At 47.8% G+C, this 19,694-nt stretch overlaps 1 protein-coding gene across 6 annotated transcripts in view; it reads right to left on the reverse strand.

The window, feature by feature from the left end:
• Positions 1 to 7,683: 7,683 nt before the first annotated feature.
• FGFR3 (fibroblast growth factor receptor 3) overlaps positions 7,684 to 19,694 on the reverse strand; it is a 69,227-nt gene continuing 57,216 nt past the window's right edge. For all 6 annotated transcript variants that reach the window (XM_060241006.1, XM_060241010.1, XM_060241009.1 and 3 more), the window contains exons 12-16: positions 19,310 to 19,432; positions 17,306 to 17,376; positions 13,101 to 13,238; positions 8,976 to 9,081; positions 7,684 to 7,943 (exon numbers count right to left, since the gene is read on the reverse strand). In XM_060241006.1, the coding sequence (XP_060096989.1) occupies positions 7,782 to 7,943; positions 8,976 to 9,081; positions 13,101 to 13,238; positions 17,306 to 17,376; positions 19,310 to 19,432 (600 nt within the window). In that variant the 3' untranslated portion in view covers positions 7,684 to 7,781. The remainder of the gene's footprint in view (positions 7,944 to 8,975; positions 9,082 to 13,100; positions 13,239 to 17,305; positions 17,377 to 19,309; positions 19,433 to 19,694) is intronic.

Raw genomic sequence — 19,694 nt, forward strand, 5'->3', positions numbered from 1 at the left:
GAACTCTGGCTGACCCAAGGCCATTCCAGCAGGTGCAAGTGGAAGAGTGGGGAATCAAACCTGGATCTCCCAGAGAAGAGAGCTATGGCTGACCCAAGGCCATTCCAGCAGGTGCAAGTGGAGGAGTGGAGAACCAAACCTGGTTCTCCCAGATAAGAGTCCGCACACTTAACCACTGCACCAAACTGGCTGTCATACACAGATACCTTGCATATGGAGGAGAACTTCCAGCGTGCCAAGGAGCCTTGCCATATATTTCCTTGGGGCCTGTGTTCCCTGTAACTGTAATGGGAATGTTGGGGGAGTAGATGCTGTGCTGCTTTTGCCTGCTTGCTTTCTCTTTTGTTCGTAATACCTGAAGAACTCCCTCTTCCCTGGCAGCGAGGCTCACGGCAGGAATCTAAGGACATGGGATCTCCTAGCAGAAACCCTCTTGGCACCTGGCAACACACAATGGGGGGCTGGGTGAGAAACTGTTATTGTTGCTTTGTGCGGGCTTTTTGCTCTGAATTTTGGCAGCCTGGTAACAGCCCAGGTAGGGTTGTCAATCCCCAGGTGGGGGCAGGGGATCCCCCGGTTTGGAGGCCCTCCCCCCGCTTCAGGGTTGTCAGAAAACAGGGGAGGGGAGGGAAATGTCTGCTGGGAACTCTTTTATTCCCTAGGGAGATTTATTCCCATAGAAAATAATAGAGAATTGATCCGAGGGTATCTGGGGCTCTGGGGGGGGGCTGTTTTTTTGGGTAAAGGCACCAAATTTTCAGTATAGCATCTCGTGCCTCTCCCCAAAATACTCCCCAAGTTTTAAAAAGATTGGACCAGGGGGTCCAATTCTATGAGCCCCAAAAGAAGGTGCCCCTATCCTTCAGGATTTCCTATGGAAGGAAGGAATTGAAAAGGTGTGCCGTCCCTTTAAATGTGATGGCCAGAACTCCCTTTGGAGCTCAATTATGCTTGTCACAGCCTTGATCTTGGCCCCACCCCTAATTTCTCCTGGCTCCGCCCCCACAGTCCCCAGATATTTCTTGAATTGGACTTGGCAACCCTAAGCCCAGGAGAGGTTATATAGCTCTGGCTCCCCAGGTTTATAGCCAGATCTGACATAACGAGTCATACCTGCTCTGATGTGTCTATCAATACACCTTTTCTGAATCTCAACAAGAGGCCTGATTATTGAGGATTATTAGGAGCTGGCACAGTCTTTGGCTAGGCCCTCCTTCGTTACTCCCTCTCATCCCCTTAAGGTTCAAAGAAACTCATGCTAGTAAGCACCACGACATGTTTTGCTTGATCAACTCAGTAAAGGGAAAAAAAAATACTAATTAACAATTGCCATGGAAGAAACTGTTTCCAGGTTCAGTTCTTGGTTAAGAAGTTGATGATGATATTGGATTTATATCCCGCCCTTTACTCTGAATCTCAGAGTGGTCACAATCTCCTTTACCTCCCCCCCCACACACACACACACCAGACAACCTGCAAGGTGGGTGGGGCTGAGAGAGTTCTCACAGCAGCCACCCTTTCAAGGACTACTCTGTGAGAGCTCTGGCTGACCCAAGGCCATTCCAGCAGCTGCAAGTGGAGGAGTGGGGAATCAAACCCAGTTCTCCCAGACAAGAGAGCTATGGCTGACCCAAGGCCATTCCAGCAGGTGTAAGTGGAGGAGTGGAGAATCAAACCCAGTTCTCCCAGACAAGAGAGCTCTGGCTGACCCAAGGCCATTCCAGCAGCTGCAAGTGGAGGAGTGGGGAATCAAACCCAGTTCTCCCAGACAAGAGAGCTCTGGCTGACCCAAGGCCATTCCAGCAGCTGCAAGTGGAGGAGTGGGGAATCAAACCCAGTTCTCCCAGACAAGAGAGCTCTGGCTGACCCAAGGCCATTCCAGCAGCTGCAAGTGGAGGAGTGGGGAATCAAACCCAGTTCTCCCAGACAAGAGAGCTCTGGCTGACCCAAGGCCATTCCAGCAGCTGCAAGTGGAGGAGTGGGGAATCAAACCCAGTTCTCCCAGACAAGAGAGCTATGGCTGACCCAAGGCCATTCCAGCAGGTGCAAGTGGAGGAGTGGGGAATCAAACCCGGTTCTCTCAGATAAGAGAGCTATGTCTGACCCAAGGCCATTCCAGCAGCTGCGAGTGGAGGAGTGGGGAATCAAACCCAGTTCTCCCAGACAAGAGAGCTATAGCTGACCCAAGGCCATTCCAGCAGCTGCAAGTGGAGGAGTGGAGAATCAACCCCGGTTCTCCCAGATAAGAGAGCTATGGCTGACCCAAGGCCATTCCAGCAGCTGCAGGTGGAGGAGTGGGGAATCAAACCCTGTTCTCCCAGATAAGAGAGCTATGGCTGACCCAAGGCCATTCCAGCAGCCGCAAGTGGAGGAGTGGGGAATCAAACCCGGTTCTCCCAGACAAGAGAGCTCTGGCTGACCCAAGGCCATTCCAGCAGCCGCAAGTGGAGGAGTGGGGAATCAAACCCGGTTCTCCCAGATAAGAGAGCCCTGGCTGACCCAAGGCCATTCCAGCAGCTGCAGGTGGAGGAGTGGGGAATCAACCCCGGTTCTCCCAGATAAGAGAGCTATGGCTGACCCAAGGCCATTCCAGCAGCTGCAAGTGGAGGAGTGGGGAATCAAACCCGGTTCTCCCAGATAAGAGAGCTCTGGCTGACCCAAGGCCATTCCAGCAGCTGCAAGTGGAGGAGTGGGGAATCAAACCCGGTTCTCCCAGATAAGAGAGCTCTGGCTGACCCAAGGCCATTCCAGCAGCTGCAGGTGGAGGAGTGGGGAATCAAACCCTGTTCTCCCAGACAAGAGAGCTCTGGCTGACCCAAGGCCATTCCAGCAGGTGCAAGTGGAGGAGTGGGGAATCAAACCCGGTTCTCCCAGATAAGAGAGCTATGGCTGACCCAAGGCCATTCCAGCAGCTGCAAGTGGAGGAGTGGGGAATCAAACCCGGTTCTCCCAGATAAGAGAGCTATGGCTGACCCAAGGCCATTCCAGCAGCTGCAAGTGGAGGAGTGGGGAATCAAACCCGGTTCTCCCAGATAAGAGAGCTCTGGCTGACCCAAGGCCATTCCAGCAGCTGCAAGTGGAGGAGTGGGGAATCAAACCCCGTTCTCCCAGACAAGAGAGCTCTGGCTGACCCAAGACCATGCCAGCAGGTGCAAGTGGAGGAGTGGGGAATCAAACCCGGTTCTCCCAGATAAGAGTCCGCACACTTAACCACCACACCATACTGGCTTGTCAGGGAGGGCTCGCCCACGACCCGCTTTCAGAGGGTTTGTGACCAGTGTTCCCTCGAAGCTGAGTTAGTGTGAGCTAGCTGACAGTTGCTTTAGCCTCTGGCTCACACATTTTTGTCTTAGCGCACGGAAAATGACCCCAGAGCAAACAAATTTGTGCGGGAGCTCACAACTGTGATGTTAGTAGCTCACAAAGTAGCATTTCTGCTCACAAAACTCCGCAGCTGAAAGGGAACCCTGTTCGTGACCCACTTTTGGGCCCAAGCCACAGGTTGGGAAACAGCGCACGAGGATGCCTCCTTTGCACCCGTGTCCCATGATTCCTTAAACAGTTTCTGCCAATTAATCGGAGCGCCTGAACTGAAAGTGTTTTATAAACTTGCCGCACGCTAATTAACTCGTCTGTCCCCACCTTTACTCAAGGCCTACTCCTTGCGGATGAAGGAGAGAGAAATCATTTGGGAGCCTCCCAGAAGGCAGCTCTTCCCATTGGGCCCCGCCGGAGTTCAGAGATGGGGAGATTGCGTCTTGGGCAGGGCGCCAAAACCGGAAGACCTGGGACTAGAAGTTAACGCTTTCCTGCCTGAGGAGAAAGTAAACTCCAGCAGTTGGGGGAAAGTCCTATTATGAGGACAAATCAGAGAAGACACAAGAAGAGTTCTACTATGATTGGAGCTCCCAGCTTTTATATAAAAGAAACGCCACTCTTAGGCGAGTGGGGCCCTCATTTGGAGACTGAAGAAGAAAACATTGGATTTATATTCTGCCCTGCACTCAAGAGTCTCAGAGCAGCTCACAATCTCCCTCATCTCCTTCCCCCACAACAGACACCCTGTGAGGTGGGTGGGGCTGAGAGAGCTCTCACAGCAGCTGCCCTTTCAAGGACAGAGTCTCAGAGTGGCTCACAATCTCCTTTATCTTCCTCCCCCACAACAGGCACCCTGTGAGGTGGGTGGGGCTGAGAGGGCTCTCACAGCAGTTGCCCTTTCAAGGACAACCTCTGCCAGAGCTATGGCTGACCCGAGGCCATTCCAGCAGCTGCAAGTGGAGGAGTGGGGAATCAAACCCGGTTCTCCCAGATAAGAGTCCGCACTCTTCACCGCTACACCAAACTCGCCCAACCTGGCTCTATTTCAGAGGGATATGAAGACAACTTGTAGGCGTTCCAAGGAGAAATGAAAACGAAGGAATGAAAGTGAGATAAAATTTAAAAGAAGCCCCACTTACCTACTGAATCGATAACAAAGAAGACGGTCCCAAGAAGAAGAGTCTCCGCACTCGAAACAATATTGGACTGGTCTTGGATATTGTGGGACTTTTATCACAGCTCCATATTTTTTCTATAGGACATTGATCCATCATACAGTAGGAGCAATGGGTGCTTTCGGTTTCGGAGAGATTTTGTGTTGTACAAATATGCTTGTTTATATTATGTTTGGTTATCACTGTAAGCCCTGTGTTTGTTACTAGAAATTACAGGATGAGTAGGAACAAAAAGGAGTATTTGATTTTTGTTACACGGAGAGGCTTTGAGGTGTTTTCTTTCACAGTAACCTCTGTGGTCCCGGCTTTGATTGCCACTTTCTGAAAACATCTGGGGACCAAGAAAAGTGTTGCCAGATGCCATGATTCAAATCCCCAGTCGGGCCATGGAAGCTGGCTGGGTGACCATGGGCCAGTCACACCCTCAACCTAACCAACCTCACAGGGCTGTTGTGAAGATAAGGTGGAAGGGAGATTGGTGCAAGACATGTAAGCAGTGTACATCTAAGCAAAGTGGAATAAACACACATGTGAAAGTGAAGGTTTACTCTTAAATAGATTCAACTATTTCAGGGAAAGGAGAGATCATGTTCCATTATTCTTTATATTTTATTTTTTTTGCCAGGTAAACAATAGCAAAAGAAACACAAAATAAACTTTATTTCACACCTTCCACAGTTGTACTGTCAAGCAAATAAAATACAGCAACGACAAGACATTAATTCAGGGTCTCCACACACACACCCCTCCCCCCCCCCCGCCACCACACATGCTGATGCGACAAGTCACACAATTTTGACGAGCAACTTGTGGGCTCAAAGCATAAACGTTTAAAATCTGGTCTATGAAGTTATACAAGAACTGCATAAGAAATGTTAAAAAGAATCAGTTTACAACCCAATACTTCTTCGTAAAAACTCAATAAATTATATATATTTATATATATATATATATAAGTGTGTGTGTGTGCATATACGTTTATAATATTAAATGAACTTAGGCACACTTTTATACAGCATTCTAGACAGGAATAGCAATTTTCAGATTCTTGGAATGTACTCAAATAAGAGACATAGTAAGAAAAAAAATCAAAATTATTTTAGATTAAAAAAAACCCACGAACCTCTCTTTGATACTTTAACTATAAATTAAATAAAATCCTTATGGCATTATCAGAATGAGTCCAACTCTGGGATAGGGGCCACCTTTTCGCAACTAATCCACAGAGGGGAGAGAAAAGACCCTGGGAGGCACTAAGAATTGAAAGCATCTTGCAAATACAATATCCTCCGTTCTCCTACTCTGTGTCTGGTATTTATCGAGAGTATTTTGATAGCATCGCCAGGCACATAAACCAAAGACAGATTTGCTAGCCAGAAGCCGGCATTTTCTTTGGGACAGCCCAAACCTCCCCTACAATCAGACTTAAATATTATTTTGCTGAGCTAGAGTTTTTCCAACATTAAAAAAAAACCCCAAACACAAACGGATCGGTAAGAGGAAAATTCAAATGTACACTTCATCATTTCCAGTGAAGATTCAGTTCTCCTTGCATATTTATTAACCACAAAGAATATTTTCATTTAAAAAAAAAAAACAGGAAAAAAGAGACACTCACACCGTCTTAATGCACAGTGGTAAAAATTGAAAATTTTCTTGGCTCTAATACAGAAGTTAAAATAATTTCTGCTTCCATTTCTTTTGGATTTCTCCGCTACTGTATTATAGTCTGAATGCTCACTACAATCTAGAATTAACTTTTCTTTGTAAAAATAATAATAATAAAAAAGAATACATAGCATTGCATATTGTTAAGTGACTGTACAGCTAGCTATACATTCTCTTAAAATTTCATGTAAACTCAGCGGACACATATTGATTAATAGATCTTCTCCCACTTTCAATAAGTTAAAACTTCAAATGGTGAAAAATTAAATGTATACATTAAGGCTAAACCATTTAACCAAAAAAAAAAAGATGTTAATATCTATAAATAATTTTACAAATATACATCATGTTAATATATATATATGTATATATATATTTTAAAAAACAGGCAAGGTATAAAGAAAACCTCTTTGCCCAGATCAGTATATCCTAGATTAGAAAGCTTAGTCGCAAAATTTCTCTTTCAGTCTTGCTGCTAGCCGCATTTACATTACAGACTCCTACACACACACACACTCACACTCACATTTATAGTTATATACACAACTCTAGTGAATAAACCTTTTTGCTATATAAAGGCAATTGCCTACAGGTACCCGTAATTTTTTTTATCCAAGTATTGGTTGACTGGTGGGGAAAACCTCCCAGATCTCAAGGGGGTTTAATCATGAGGACTCTAGACCCCAATCTGGCAATTATATATATAGGAGGCAGCCAAGATTTCGGCCCAATGTTTATGTGATTTAAACAATTACCCTGGAAGAATTTAGAGCTTAAGTAACCACACTGTGCTAGTATACAAAACTGTACCCTGACTTACAGCAACCCCAGAGGGTTTTCAAAGCAAGACGTTCAGAGGTGGTTTTGCTATTGCCTGCCTCTGCGTAGCGACCCTGGACTTCCATGGGGGTCTCCCATCTGAGCACTAAGGAGGGCTGACCTCGTTTAGCCTCCAAGGTCTGGTGAGATCGGGCTAGCCCACGCTTCTCAGCTCAGGGCTCTTTGTATTTCCCCGCCTGCATATTTTTTGTTTACCCCATTCCTGCTTGTAGCACGAAACCAACTGTTTGCCACCATGTTCAAACCCAACCAACTTTTGACGACGCAGGCTTTGTAAAAGTGACGGACTTCAGAATGGCTGTCATGTCCTCCCCTCCCTGCTTCCAATAAATTAAAAATTAGATATACAAGCATATGAATCCCTGCTAGCAACGTGGCTTTTGATCTCCACCAAAAATGGTTCTGGTACCCATTGCATAACAAAACAAAGGCTACGTTCCTTACACGTTTTTTTCCTCGTAAAAGGCAGACAACAAATCCCCCCTCCCTCCCCTATTACAGGCACTGAAAGGCAACGGTGGCACTTGCGTACTGGAGGCTGAAGGTTCGGCAGTCACTTGCGTACTGGAGGCTGAAGGTTCGGCATTCGCCTTGCCTGCATGCAGCAATCTTTCAGCCCAAAAAACGGGTTTCTTCAGCACAAGCCCCGTTTCTTGGCTATTTTATTAGCACGAAAGGGGGGAAATGTGTGCTCTACCATTCCACTGAGTTTGTTCCGGGCCTCACCAAAGGATACATTCAAGAGTCTCTTTATTTCCCCCTCCCCAGGTCCATCTGTCATCATGTCAGGATGATGCCGTTTGCTTGATGTTTTGGAGGGCAGGGCTCATCAGACAGAAGATCGTGGGCAAAGACAGAGTCGTCTCCTGACGAGCATGCGCTGGGCGTGTCCTGACCTACTGGGGAATACTGCTCGAAAGGCACCGACAGGTCAAGGTACTCCTGTAAAGGCAACAGTGGGGTGAGTGACCGAAAGGAAGAAGATGGCTATCTAATACTGCCAGAGCAATACCCAATTCCCATGCCTGTTCAGGTGAGATCTCGAAATTCCATATTGCCTCTGTCCATGTTTGAAAGATGGTAGGGGTCCCCAACCTTTTGCGTTTGTGGGCACCGCTCACAGCACAGTAAACCCAGTCACAAAATGGCTGCCGCAGGAGGCGGAGCCAGCCACAAAATGGCTGCCGCAGCTTAACTTCAGTCACACACCGACGGTCCTTGTGCTGTGGGGCAAGCTGCTGCCAAAGCAATCATTTTAAAAACCGACACAATCAAATCTCCAGTCAGATAGCCCTGCTAAGCAAAAGCTCCATCCAGTTCTGCCAACTTTCTTAAAACACCGGATGGCCTCCAGGGAAGGGGTCAGTGGGTGCCATGCTACCACAGTGGGGATTCCCGGTCTATGGGGAACGCACTGAGATTCCAAGGTAAATAATTTCTAAAAGGTAGCCACGTTAGTCAGTCTGTAGCAACATAAAACAACCGGCACCTTTAACCAAGTTTATTCCAGTCTCAACCGTTGGGAGTCAGAGAATATGGAATGGCTTGATAAGTGACTAGTTAACTGTGCTGACTAGTCACTTATCTATCATTCCTCCCCACCCTCTGAACCTTTTCAACTCAAAACAAGATTCCAGAACAGCCAGATCTGAAAGTTCCCTAATATTACATAAGAACTCACTGCCCACTTATATTAAAAACTGCTGCTTGCCATTCCATTTTTGTCTGATGAAGTCTGCTTAGAGCATACGAAAGCTTACATTAGTTGGTCTTAAAGGTGCCACTTGTCGACTGCTTGTTCAAAGGTGTTTTAAGTTCTAAATTTCTCTGCCTGTGTGACTCACGGAGGCTACAATACTGTGAAATCTGAGCAGCAGTTGGCATAAAAGCGCTGGTGAAGATGCTGAGATGCAGTTACCAAATTCACACAGCTGGGTCTAGCCACCCCCCAAAGGGAAGAGAGGAGGTGCTCACATCAGTTGAGGTCACTATTAAGATCCTGTCCAGGTCTTCAACTAGCTGTTTAAAAGTCGGCCTCTGTGAAGGCACGGCGTGCCAGCATTCCCTCATGATCATGTACCTGTAAGGAGAGGAGGAAACAGGAAGCTGTAATTCGCAAAGAATATCATCACCCACAGGGCTTCATTGGGAAAAAAAAAAGCCCTTCTGGAACTCCATTTGTATATTAGGCCACACCCCCTGACACCAAGCCAGCCAGAACTGCGTTTCTCTGCTTTCCTTCTCAAAAACAAAGCCCTGGTCACACACATTGCATAGAAAAGGCTGAGGCATTGCTTAGAGCCACCCATTGCGATAACCCTGCACACAAGAGGAGATGGAAGGCCACGAAGCAGAATCAATCCCAAGACAAAACCCTGCAGAGCCTTATTAGTCTGCAACAAGAGTTACAAAACCAAGATGTGGCCGATATTCTATCATCCCCAGTTTGGTGTAGTGGTGAAGTGTGCGGACTCTTATCTGGGAGAACTGGGTTTGATTCCCCACTCCTCCACTTGCAGCTGCTGGAATGGCCTTGGGTCAGCCAGAGCTTTTGCAGAGGTTGACCTTGAAAGGGCAGCTGCTGTGAGAGACCTCTCAGCCCCACCCACCTCACAGGGTGTCTGTTGTGGGGGGGAGAAGATATAGGAGATTGTAAGCCGCTCTGAGCCTATGATTCAGAGAGAAGGGTGGGGTATAAATCTGCAATTCTTCCTCTTCCTCTTCTTTTTTCTCATTGCTTAGAGCCACCCATTGCGATAACCTTGCACACAAGAAGAAATGGAAGGCCACGAAGCAGAATCAATCCCAAGACAAAACCCTGCAGAGCCTTATTAGTCTGCAACAAGAGTTACAAAACCAAGATGTGGCCGATATTCTATCATCCCCAGTTTGGTGTAGTGGTGAAGTGTGCGGACTCTTATCTGGGAGAACCGGGTTTGATTCCCCACTCCTCCGCTTGCAGCTGCTGGAATGGCCTTGGGTCAGCCATAGCTCTCTTATCTGGGAGAACCAGGTTTGATTCCCCACTCCTCCACTTGCAGCTGCTGGAATGGCCTTGGGTCAGCCAGAGCTCTCTTATCTGGGAGAACCGGGTTTGATTCCCCACTCCTCCACTGGCAGCTGCTGGAATGGCCTTGGGTCAGCCATAGCTCTCTTATCTGGGTATAAATTTGCAATTTGATGTTGTTAGCCGCCCTGAGCCTGCTTCGGCGGGGAGGGCGGGATATAAATAAAATGATGAATGATTCATGGATGAATGAACCGGGTTTGATTCCCCACTCCTCCACTTGCATCTGCTGGAATGGCCTTGGGTCAGCCATAGATCTGGAGAGGTTGTCCTTGAAAGGGCAGCTGCTGTGAGAGCCCTCTCAGCCCCACCCACCTCACAGGGTGTCTGTTGTGGGGGGGAGAAGATATAGGAGATTGTAAGCCGCTCTGAGTCTCTGATTCAGAGTGAAGGGTGGGGTATAAATCTGCAATTCTTCCTCTTCCTCTTCTTCTTTCTCATTGCTTAGAGCCACACATTGCAATAACCCTGCACACAAGAAGAAATGGAGAGCCACGAAGCAGAATCAATCCCAAGACAAAACCCTGCAGGGCCTTATTAGTCTGCAACAAGAGTTACAAAACCAAGATGTGGCCGATATTCTATCATCCCCAGTTTGGTGTAGTGGTGAAGTGTGCGGACTCTTATCTGGGAGAACCGGGTTTGATTCCCCACTCCTCCGCTTACAGTTGCTGGCATGGCCTTGGGTTAGCCATAGCTCTGGCAGAAGTTGTCCTTGAAAGGGCAGCTGCTGTGAGAGCCCTCTCAGCCCCATCTACCTCCCAGGGTATCTGTTGTGGGGGGAGAAGATATAGGAGATTGTAAGCTGCTCTGAGTCTCTGATTCAGAGAGAAGGGCAGGGTATAAATCTGCAATTCTTCTTCCTCTTCTTCTTTCTCATTGCTTAGAGCCACACATTGTGATAACCTTGCACACAAGAAGAAATGGAAGGCCACGAGGCAGAATCAAACTCAAGACAAAACCCTGCAGGGCCTTATTAGTCTGCAACAAGAGTTACAAAACCAAGATGTGACTGATATTCTATCATCCCCTTTCTAGATCTATGGTGCAGCCTCATTTGCGTTTTTCTGGTCATCGTATCTTAGCCAGAACTGGGGAAAGTACAGAAGGGAGCAACCAAGATGACGAGGGGTTGGAGCACCTTGCCTAGGAGGAAAGGCTGAAGAGTCTGAGACCTCCCAGTTTAGAAAAGAGATGGCGAAGGGGCAGAGGTTTATAAAATTGCACACGGGTTGAGAGAGTTGAAGAGAACATTTGTTCCTTCTCCCAAAGTACTAGAATTTGAGGGCTTATAACGAAGTTGATGGGGAGATGTTTCAAGACAGACAAAAGGAGATACTTCCTTTACACGGTGAGTGATTGAAATGTGGAATTTGTTGCCAGAGGATGCAGTGGTGGCCGCAGGCATAGACAGCTTTCAAAGAGGATTAGATGGACTGATGGAGGAGAGGTCTATCAGTGGCTACTAGCCATGGTAACTAAAGGGAACCTATTCAGTGGTAGTCAGCCTCTGGATCCCAGTACCAGAAGGCAACAGCAGGGGAAGGCCTTAGCTTCACTGGTCTAGCGTTGGCCCTCCAGAGGAACTGGCTGGCCACTCTGTGAGACAGGAGGCAGGACCACTGGGCTGTTCTAGCAGGGATTTTCTAATGTTCTTAAGATATAAAACAACTGGAAATCCTTTAGGACTGGGTTGGAACAGAGACTGCTTTATTTGTGGTCAATCTTCATTTAAACTTAGGAGGACATGGTTGGATCTGGCAGGGGCTGCTGATACAGCTGACATCACTTGCTGGACTGTGGAGTTGATGCTGATGGACTAATGCTGGGGTGGCGAAACTGTGGCTTGGGAGCCACTTCTGGCTCTTTCACACATATCGTGTGGCTCTCGAAGCCCCCGTTGCCCTGTCGGCCAGCTTGGAGAAGGCATTTGTCTCTTTAAATCATTTTTTCAAAGCCAAGCCAGCCAGCAGCTTGGAGAATGCATGTAAAGTTTTTTTTTCTTTACACCTCTCCCTCCCTCCCCGCATCTATTTGCCTTCTTGCCTTCCTTGCAGCTCTCAAACATCTGACGTTCATGTCTTGCAGCTCTTGAACGTGTGACATTTATTCTATGTGGCTCTTACGTTAAGCAAGTTTGGCCACCCCTGGGCTAATGCTTTGGTGGTTCCACTCTTTTTTTTTTGTCTAATCAGACATAAGTTTTGTCTAATCAGACATAAGTTCACACAGTGTGTTAAGTCCGTATTAAACTGACCCAGTTGTTCCGAATATCTTTGTTCCGGATATTATCGATCAGACTGCCATACTACAATTCGAATCACTCCGCGGTGAAACCGTCTTCTGCCACCCACATGACAGCACTATACAGTTCTGTTTCCCCCTCCACTATAATGCGCTTGCACACATGTACACAGTATGCCCATATGCACCTAAGTTAAACATTATGTGGTTGTGCGGTTATGTGCATATCGCTAAGTAGTAAAAAAAAAAAAAAATGGCAGCCGTAAACCAGATATCTGAGGCTCCTTTTGCTCTGGGACAGCCTTCAGACATCCAGAAGTTGGTTAATACCGCAGCAGAACTATCCAGATGGAGAAAACTACGAGGTGAAACCGGAGAACTCAAAAAACACCTCAAAGGAACACGTAACAAAATAATCCGGTTCCGGGAAGGATGGGGGGGGGGCTACCACGAGTTAATACGGGGAGACAGATGTTGCTGTCTGATCCGCCACTTTAAATCCGGAAGGAAACAGCAGTGACATCTGATTATACTGTGCATCTGAACAGGGCCAAGAAGTTTTCACCAGAGCAGCTCTCCACTACCTATAAGAGGCTGCTGAAGTGGATTGTTCAGGTCTACTGGTTTGGATGTCATCAATATGCAGAGGAAGCCCAACTCCATCATCCAAGCCTTCATTATGTGCCCGCATCAGAAGCCCTCCTACTGTTGCCCCCCCCCCCCCGAGCACCAAAAATACAAGGTATTAGAAGCCAGTTGAAGATACTTCCTCATCAATCACAACTTACAAATCATGGGTACAGTTTGCTGGCTTGTCCATCCGATGGCCCTCCTTTAAGAGCTTAAACAGTTCTTCAACTGGAATTCCTGGGTACGGAGACCCTCCTAAAGTGAAGATCTCCCAAAGCAGCACTCCAAAAGACCACCTGGGAACCAAAAGAAGATGGAAGATCCCATGAATCTTTGGGATAGAAAATGAAAATATTCTGTTATCTGTACAGCCACCCGTCTATAATAATAAAAAGAGGCATCCGTCCATTTGTCTGTGAAACACGTAACGCATCAGGAAATAAAGCCAGGAGTCTCAAAATCGTCCATCCAGCTTCATGAGGATCATTGTAGTTGCAGTGCCAGACATGGAAGCCGCCCTGAGCCTGCCTCGGCGAGGGCAGGGTATAAATAAAAAAATTATTTTATTTATACAGCAATTAACACAGAACAATGGTCACAGTCAACAGCCAGTTTCCTTATCACTACCCTTCCAGGAAGCCCCACCAAACAATGGGCACATCCACAAACCAATTGCCCTTTTATCACACCCCCTCCAGCCTAGAAATAGCAGCTCTCCAGCAGCCCTGGCCCCACTCAATGCACAGCAGCCAAGAAGGTCAGAGCGCCTGCTCCGGCTGCAACGCCACTGAGGATGTTCTTCGCAGCTGAGAACGAAACGTCTGGAAGGAAAACTTTCTCCGATAGAACACGGCACTTGATCCCGAAAGATTCTACAAACCCTAAAAAATTATTTATTTATTTAAGAAATGGGACCCTCCTCGCAAACATGTTCCAGAGTTTTCCCCCACCCTTGCTAATTGCACTGGAGCCAAAGATGGTCTGACTTGCGGCAAGCCTAATTCCTCAGCAAACAGAACAAGAAGACGTTTGACATGAAACACACAAAAAAAGGAACTGGTGATTTGTGGTTTTGAAGGTTAAGAGGCAAAGAATGACTTCAGGGAAAGGAGATGTACTTTCCTTGTTGCAACCGCAGAGGCAGTGTGCGACACGTAAATGTATATGTATCTGTCACAGAGAAAATTGGAAAATATTCCTTTCTAGTTCTTCATAATTGTTATAATTCTGTTTGTTTCTTTTCTCTTTGATACCTCCTCCCCGCACCCCCAGTGCCACCTGCTCCACACCCAAAAGGTGTCCAAAAATCTTTAATAACATTAAAAAAAAAAGACAATAGAGGAGTCATAAACTTGGCCACTGGCTTCAGGGTGACAATGAAAGTTACTTGCTTTAATGATTCTGCTCATTTAGCCAGATACAACAAAATGCTGGGAGTTGTAGTGCTAAAAATGAAGGGAACAGGAATATTCTGGCACAGATCGGCTCCAGAATATACCTCTCACTATTTGCAATGGAAGCAAAGTGTTAGTGATGAGAAGGCAGGAAGGTGCAAGAAAGCATCCCCTCCTTTACAGAACAAGGAAGAATTGAACAGCTTCCCTGACCTATTGGTGGTGAGTAGAAGAACTGCAGATTTATACCCCGCCCTTCTTTCAGAGTGGCTTGCAATCTCCCATATCTTCTCCCCCCACAACAGACACCCTGTGAGGTGGGTGGGGCTGAGAGGGCTCTCAGAGCAGCTGCCCTTTCAAGAACAACTCCTATGAGAGCAATGGCTGACCCAAGGCCATTCCAGCAGGTGCAAGTGGAGTGGTTCTCCCAGATAACAGGCCACACACTTAACCACTATACCAAACTGGTCCGCACACTTAACCACCAAACCACTACACCAAACTTACAGTGCCCAAGTAGGATTTGAGAGACACTGGTTCAAATCCCCAGTCTGCCATGTAAACTTGCTGGGTGACCTCAAGACAGAGACACCCTCTCAACAACCCTTTGGGCCAGTCACACCCAAGAAGACTTCACAAGGTGGTTGTCGTGGAGATAAAAGGGGGGACAGGTAAGCTGCTTGGGATCCAAACTGGGGCGAGAGAAAGGCCACACAGATAAGGAGGGTTCAAATATTAACTCCTTTACAAAAGAAAAGGTGTTTAAGAATTCCCCTGAGTGATCAGAGCCAGCATGGCACAGGGGTTAGAACGCTGGACTAGGATCAAGGAGATCCAGGTTCGAATCTCCACTTTGCCACAGGCGGTTGCTAGTTGACCTTGGGCCAATCACAAATTCTCAACCTAGCCTACATTACAGGGTTGTTTTGAGGATAAGAGAATGGAGGGGGGTTAAAAAGCAGAAGAGTGTTGCCTCCAACACACTCCAGTGGCCCTGGAGGAAAAGAGGGGGAGAGAAAGTTTGTTCTCTTTAAAAGTATTCAGTCCCTCAGCATGGCTCCAAGCGCCTCAACACGAAAGGAAAAGCTTCTGTTCTGCCTTCACTCCTACAACTGTTTCCTCTGGGGCACTTGAAGCCTTGCTGAGTGACCAAGACTGATTCTGCACTGGATCAAGCAATCAATTCCCCACCAGTTGCTGTGCGGGCGCATTTTGACCCGCGGCTCCCTCCAATTTCCCCCGCGTCTTCCTGATCTTGCTTTTTTTAGAGATCAGGAAGACACAAGGGAAATTGGAGGAAGCCGTGGGTCAAAATGCAGCTGCACAGCAACTAGTGGGGAATCGATCACTCGATCCGGGGAATCAGAAGACCAGGGAGGGAGCAACTGCTACTGCTAAAGCAGTTCAAGCCTTTTTACAGGTGAGCTCTGGAATGAAAGGAAGAGAGAAAGACTGGGGCAGAAGGAGAGGGGAGAAAGCAAAAGCAGGCGGGTGGGCTGCACCCTCCCTGCCAAATCCATGAGGGTCCCAGACTCTATGGAAATAGACTCTATTTGGTCCACCTCCAGCACTCCACTGTGACCTGGGACTTTTCTCTTAACACGCAGTAATAGCTAAATAATCAAACTTATATCGACTGAATCGGCAGTTACTCAGCATCACCAATACAATCTACTGTTAGATCAAATAGCACCTCCTATTGTGGTAGGATATCGTTTTATGTGTTTTTATCTATGATGTATTTTATGTTTTTATGTTACGGCTTATTAAGGCTGGTTTTTATGACCTTTCAATGTGAGCCGCCCTGAGCCTGCTTCGGCAGCAGGGAGGGCGGGATAGAAGTCGAACGAATGAATGAACAAATAAATAATTTCAAGTTTGGCTCCAATTTGCAAAGAAAGGGCGATGCCTCCCACTGCCATTTCATCCAGCGTGGCTGCAACTCCCTCCGCGGGAGGCAGAACTGCACTTTTCAGTATTCAAACAACCCTTAAATATCCTGAGTGCAGCAAGTGGGGAGGGGCGGTGGCTCAGTGGCAGAGCATCTGCTTGGCAAGCAGAAGGTCCCAGGTTCAATCCCCGGCATCTCCAACTAAAAAGGGTCCAGCAAGTAGGTGTGACAAACCTCTGCTTGAGACCCTGGAGAGCAGGGGAGGGATGGTGGCTCAGCGGTAGAGCATCTGCTTGGCAAGCAGAAGGTCCCAGGTTCAATCCCCGGCATCTCCAACTAAAAAGAGTCCAGCAAGTAGGCGTGACAAACCTCTGCTTGAGACCCTGGAGAGCAGGGGAGGGATGGTGGCTCAGCGGTAGAGCATCTGCTTGACTACTGGGCAAATGGTTGTCCTCTGTTGGCAGGGACGGTGGCTCAGTGGTAGAGCATCTGCTTGGTAAGCAGAAGGCCCCAGGTTCAATCCCCGGCATCTCCAACTAAAAAGGGTCCAGGCAAGTAGGCGTGAAAAACCTCAGCTTGAGACCCTGGAGAGCTGCTGCCAGTCTGAGTAGACAAGACTGACTTTGATGGACTGAGGGTCTGATTCAGTAGAAGGCAGCTTCATATGTTCATAAGCTATAGGAATTGGCGAGAGGAGCCAGCAGTCACGTATCTAGTAGCTGATTAAATCATCAGCAGCATAACTCATAATCTGGCCACCTTTAAACAGGCCCTTGCAAATCCCCAGCTGAACCAGCTCAATAGAAAATCCGGCCATCAAGTCTGACATTAATAGGACTATTTGATTCGACAGCTGACAACCCATCTACGATCCGCTGCTCTTTGTGCTGCCTGAGAAGCCCTTTCGCCAGCTCCAGTGCCCGGAACAAGTCTGTTCACGTACAGGCTGGCTGGGTTGTGAGATTCCATCTGGGCCTGACGTGGCAATTGTTTTCATAAATCTCTCATGCTTTGCTTTTAAAAAAACAAAAGCCAAACAAACCACTCCCATTGTTCCAAAGTGTAGCTAAACGCTTACACATCACTCTGATGAGTGTAGACCCGATCAAACAACGCTTCTGGTGCCATCCATTTCACGGGCAGCCGACCCTGTAATTAGAAAGACAAAAAGGAAATCTCCCATCAGCTCATTCAGCTCCGCCACGGCGGCACCACCTGAACCTCTCGCTTTTACAATCCAAGTCGGAAAACTTTTCATCGCTGACCAGGCCGAACGGATGAATCGCTGTGTAATGCCGCAGCCAATTATATTATTTGGCTGTGGATTCCAACATGAGTCTCTGCTGCAAGCACACTCCAAATGGAAGGACCTCACGGCTTTGGCTAATCAATACCTATACCCACCATACCTTCCCGGTCAACAGATCATGGGGAAATGCCATCATTCCATGTTGGTTCTGCTGCCGTTCTTCCCCCAACCCTTCCTAGGGCTGCCAAGAAGAAGAAGATATTGGATTTATATCCCGCCCTCCACTCTGAAGAGTCTCAGAGCGGCTCACAATCTCTGTTCACTTCCTCCCCCACAACAGACACCCTGTGAGGTGGGTGGGGCTGGAGAGGGCTCTCCCAGCAGCTGCCCTTTCAAGGACAACTTCTGCCAGAGCTCTGGCTGACCCAAGGCCATGACAGCAGGTGCAAGTGGAGGAAGGGAGAATCAAACCCAGTTCTCCCAGATAAGAGTCCACACACTTAACCACTACACCAAACTGGCTCTCTCTGAGTGGGGATTTCCCCTCCCCTGACATCGTTGGAGCAATAATGTCACCCGGAAGTGACGACATTGTGCCAGCGCACAGCAGCCACTCTAGGTGTTTCTAGGGAAATTCTATGGTTTTTCCGGATGGTCTAGCTATTTGAGAGGGGAAACTCTATGGTGCAATAGGTACCATAGAGTTTTTCCCTCCAAAATGGCTAGAGCATCCAGGGAAACCGTAGAGTTTTTTTTTCCAGAAACGCCTAGAGCAGCCACTAGTGGCATTGCCGGCACGATGACGTCACTTCCGGGTGACGTCATTGCGCCGACGATGTCAGGGGAGGGGACAGAGGGGACTTGACAAGCCTGAGCCTTCCTGAAACGTACAGCCAGAATAGCAAAGACTTCACAGTCTTCAGGAGGATATTTCTGTATAAAAGGAACAAGCTAGATGGTCACCTGAGAGCACTGCTGATGCTCAGGTAGATCATGACGGGAAGGGCTGCATCAGTGCTTACTTCTTGCGGCCCTTTCTCATGCGCCCAGAGAAATGCTGTTTTCCACTTTGGGGCCAGGCAACAATTTTTTCTCCAGGCCAATTTTGCCAGGGTTTGTGAGGAGGGGAGGGATTTTCTTTCTTGCCATCTTCTGGGCTTGGAGCAGGGGTCACTGGGGGGTGTGGAGGAGGGAGATACTTGTGAATTTCCTGCACTGCGCAGGAGGTTGGACTGGATCAGGGATGGCCAAACTGTGGCTCTTTCACACATCTTGTGTGGCTCTCAAAACCCCCACCACCCCGTTGGCTGGCTTGAAGAAGGCATTTGTGTCTTTAAATCACTGGAAAGCCAGTTTGGTGTAGTGGTGAAGTGTGCGGACTCTGATCTGGGAGAACCGGGTTTGATTCCCCACTCCTTCAACTTGCAACTACTGGAATGGCCTTGGGTCAGCCATCGCTCTCGCAGGAGTTGTCCTTGAAAGGGCAGCTGCTGTGAGAGCTCTCTCAGTCCCACCCACCTCACAGGGTGTCTGTTGTGGGGGGGAGAAGATATGGGAGATTGTAAGCCGCTCTGAGTCTCTGATTCAGAGAGAAGGGTGGGGTATAAATCATTTAGTTGTTGTTTTCTTGAAAGCTCAATAGGTTTAGTTATTACAGTTGTGTGTTTTATTTCTGGCCTGTCCCCTTGGTCAGCTGGGCTAGAAGGAGGTCAGAGAGTGCACGCCAAGGGCTGCTGGCGACTCTTGACCATTTTTTTAAACAGGAGGCTCATTACCAAGATTGCAAACTTCTTTGAAAGTAAGAATGGCCTCCATTGGGAGTTCTGTACTCACATTGGTTGTTTTCTTGTAATAATCGATGTTGTGAACATCTCTAGCCAGGCCAAAGTCAGCGATTTTCATGACGTTGTCTTCGGTGACCAAGACGTTTCGAGCCGCCAAGTCCCGATGGATGCACTGCAAAAGGAGGCAAGGCTGAGCAAGCGACAGGAATTGGAGCACGGCGTGTAGTGCAATGCCTCGACCTTTGTGGCACCAGCTGATGCTCAGCAACAAGGAACACCATGGGCTACCATGCATCATCAAGTGCGCCTCCTCTGCACTCGTGGTTTGGCATGTGCGCTTTGTGGCTATACCAGGCAGCAGGCACTACATTCTAGACGTCACAACCCACAAGGAAATAGAACCCTTCTGAAACGAACAGGAGACCAATCTGGAC

Source organism: Heteronotia binoei, chromosome 6 (genome assembly GCF_032191835.1).
Source record: "Heteronotia binoei isolate CCM8104 ecotype False Entrance Well chromosome 6, APGP_CSIRO_Hbin_v1, whole genome shotgun sequence".
Lineage (NCBI taxonomy): Eukaryota > Metazoa > Chordata > Lepidosauria > Squamata > Gekkonidae > Heteronotia > Heteronotia binoei.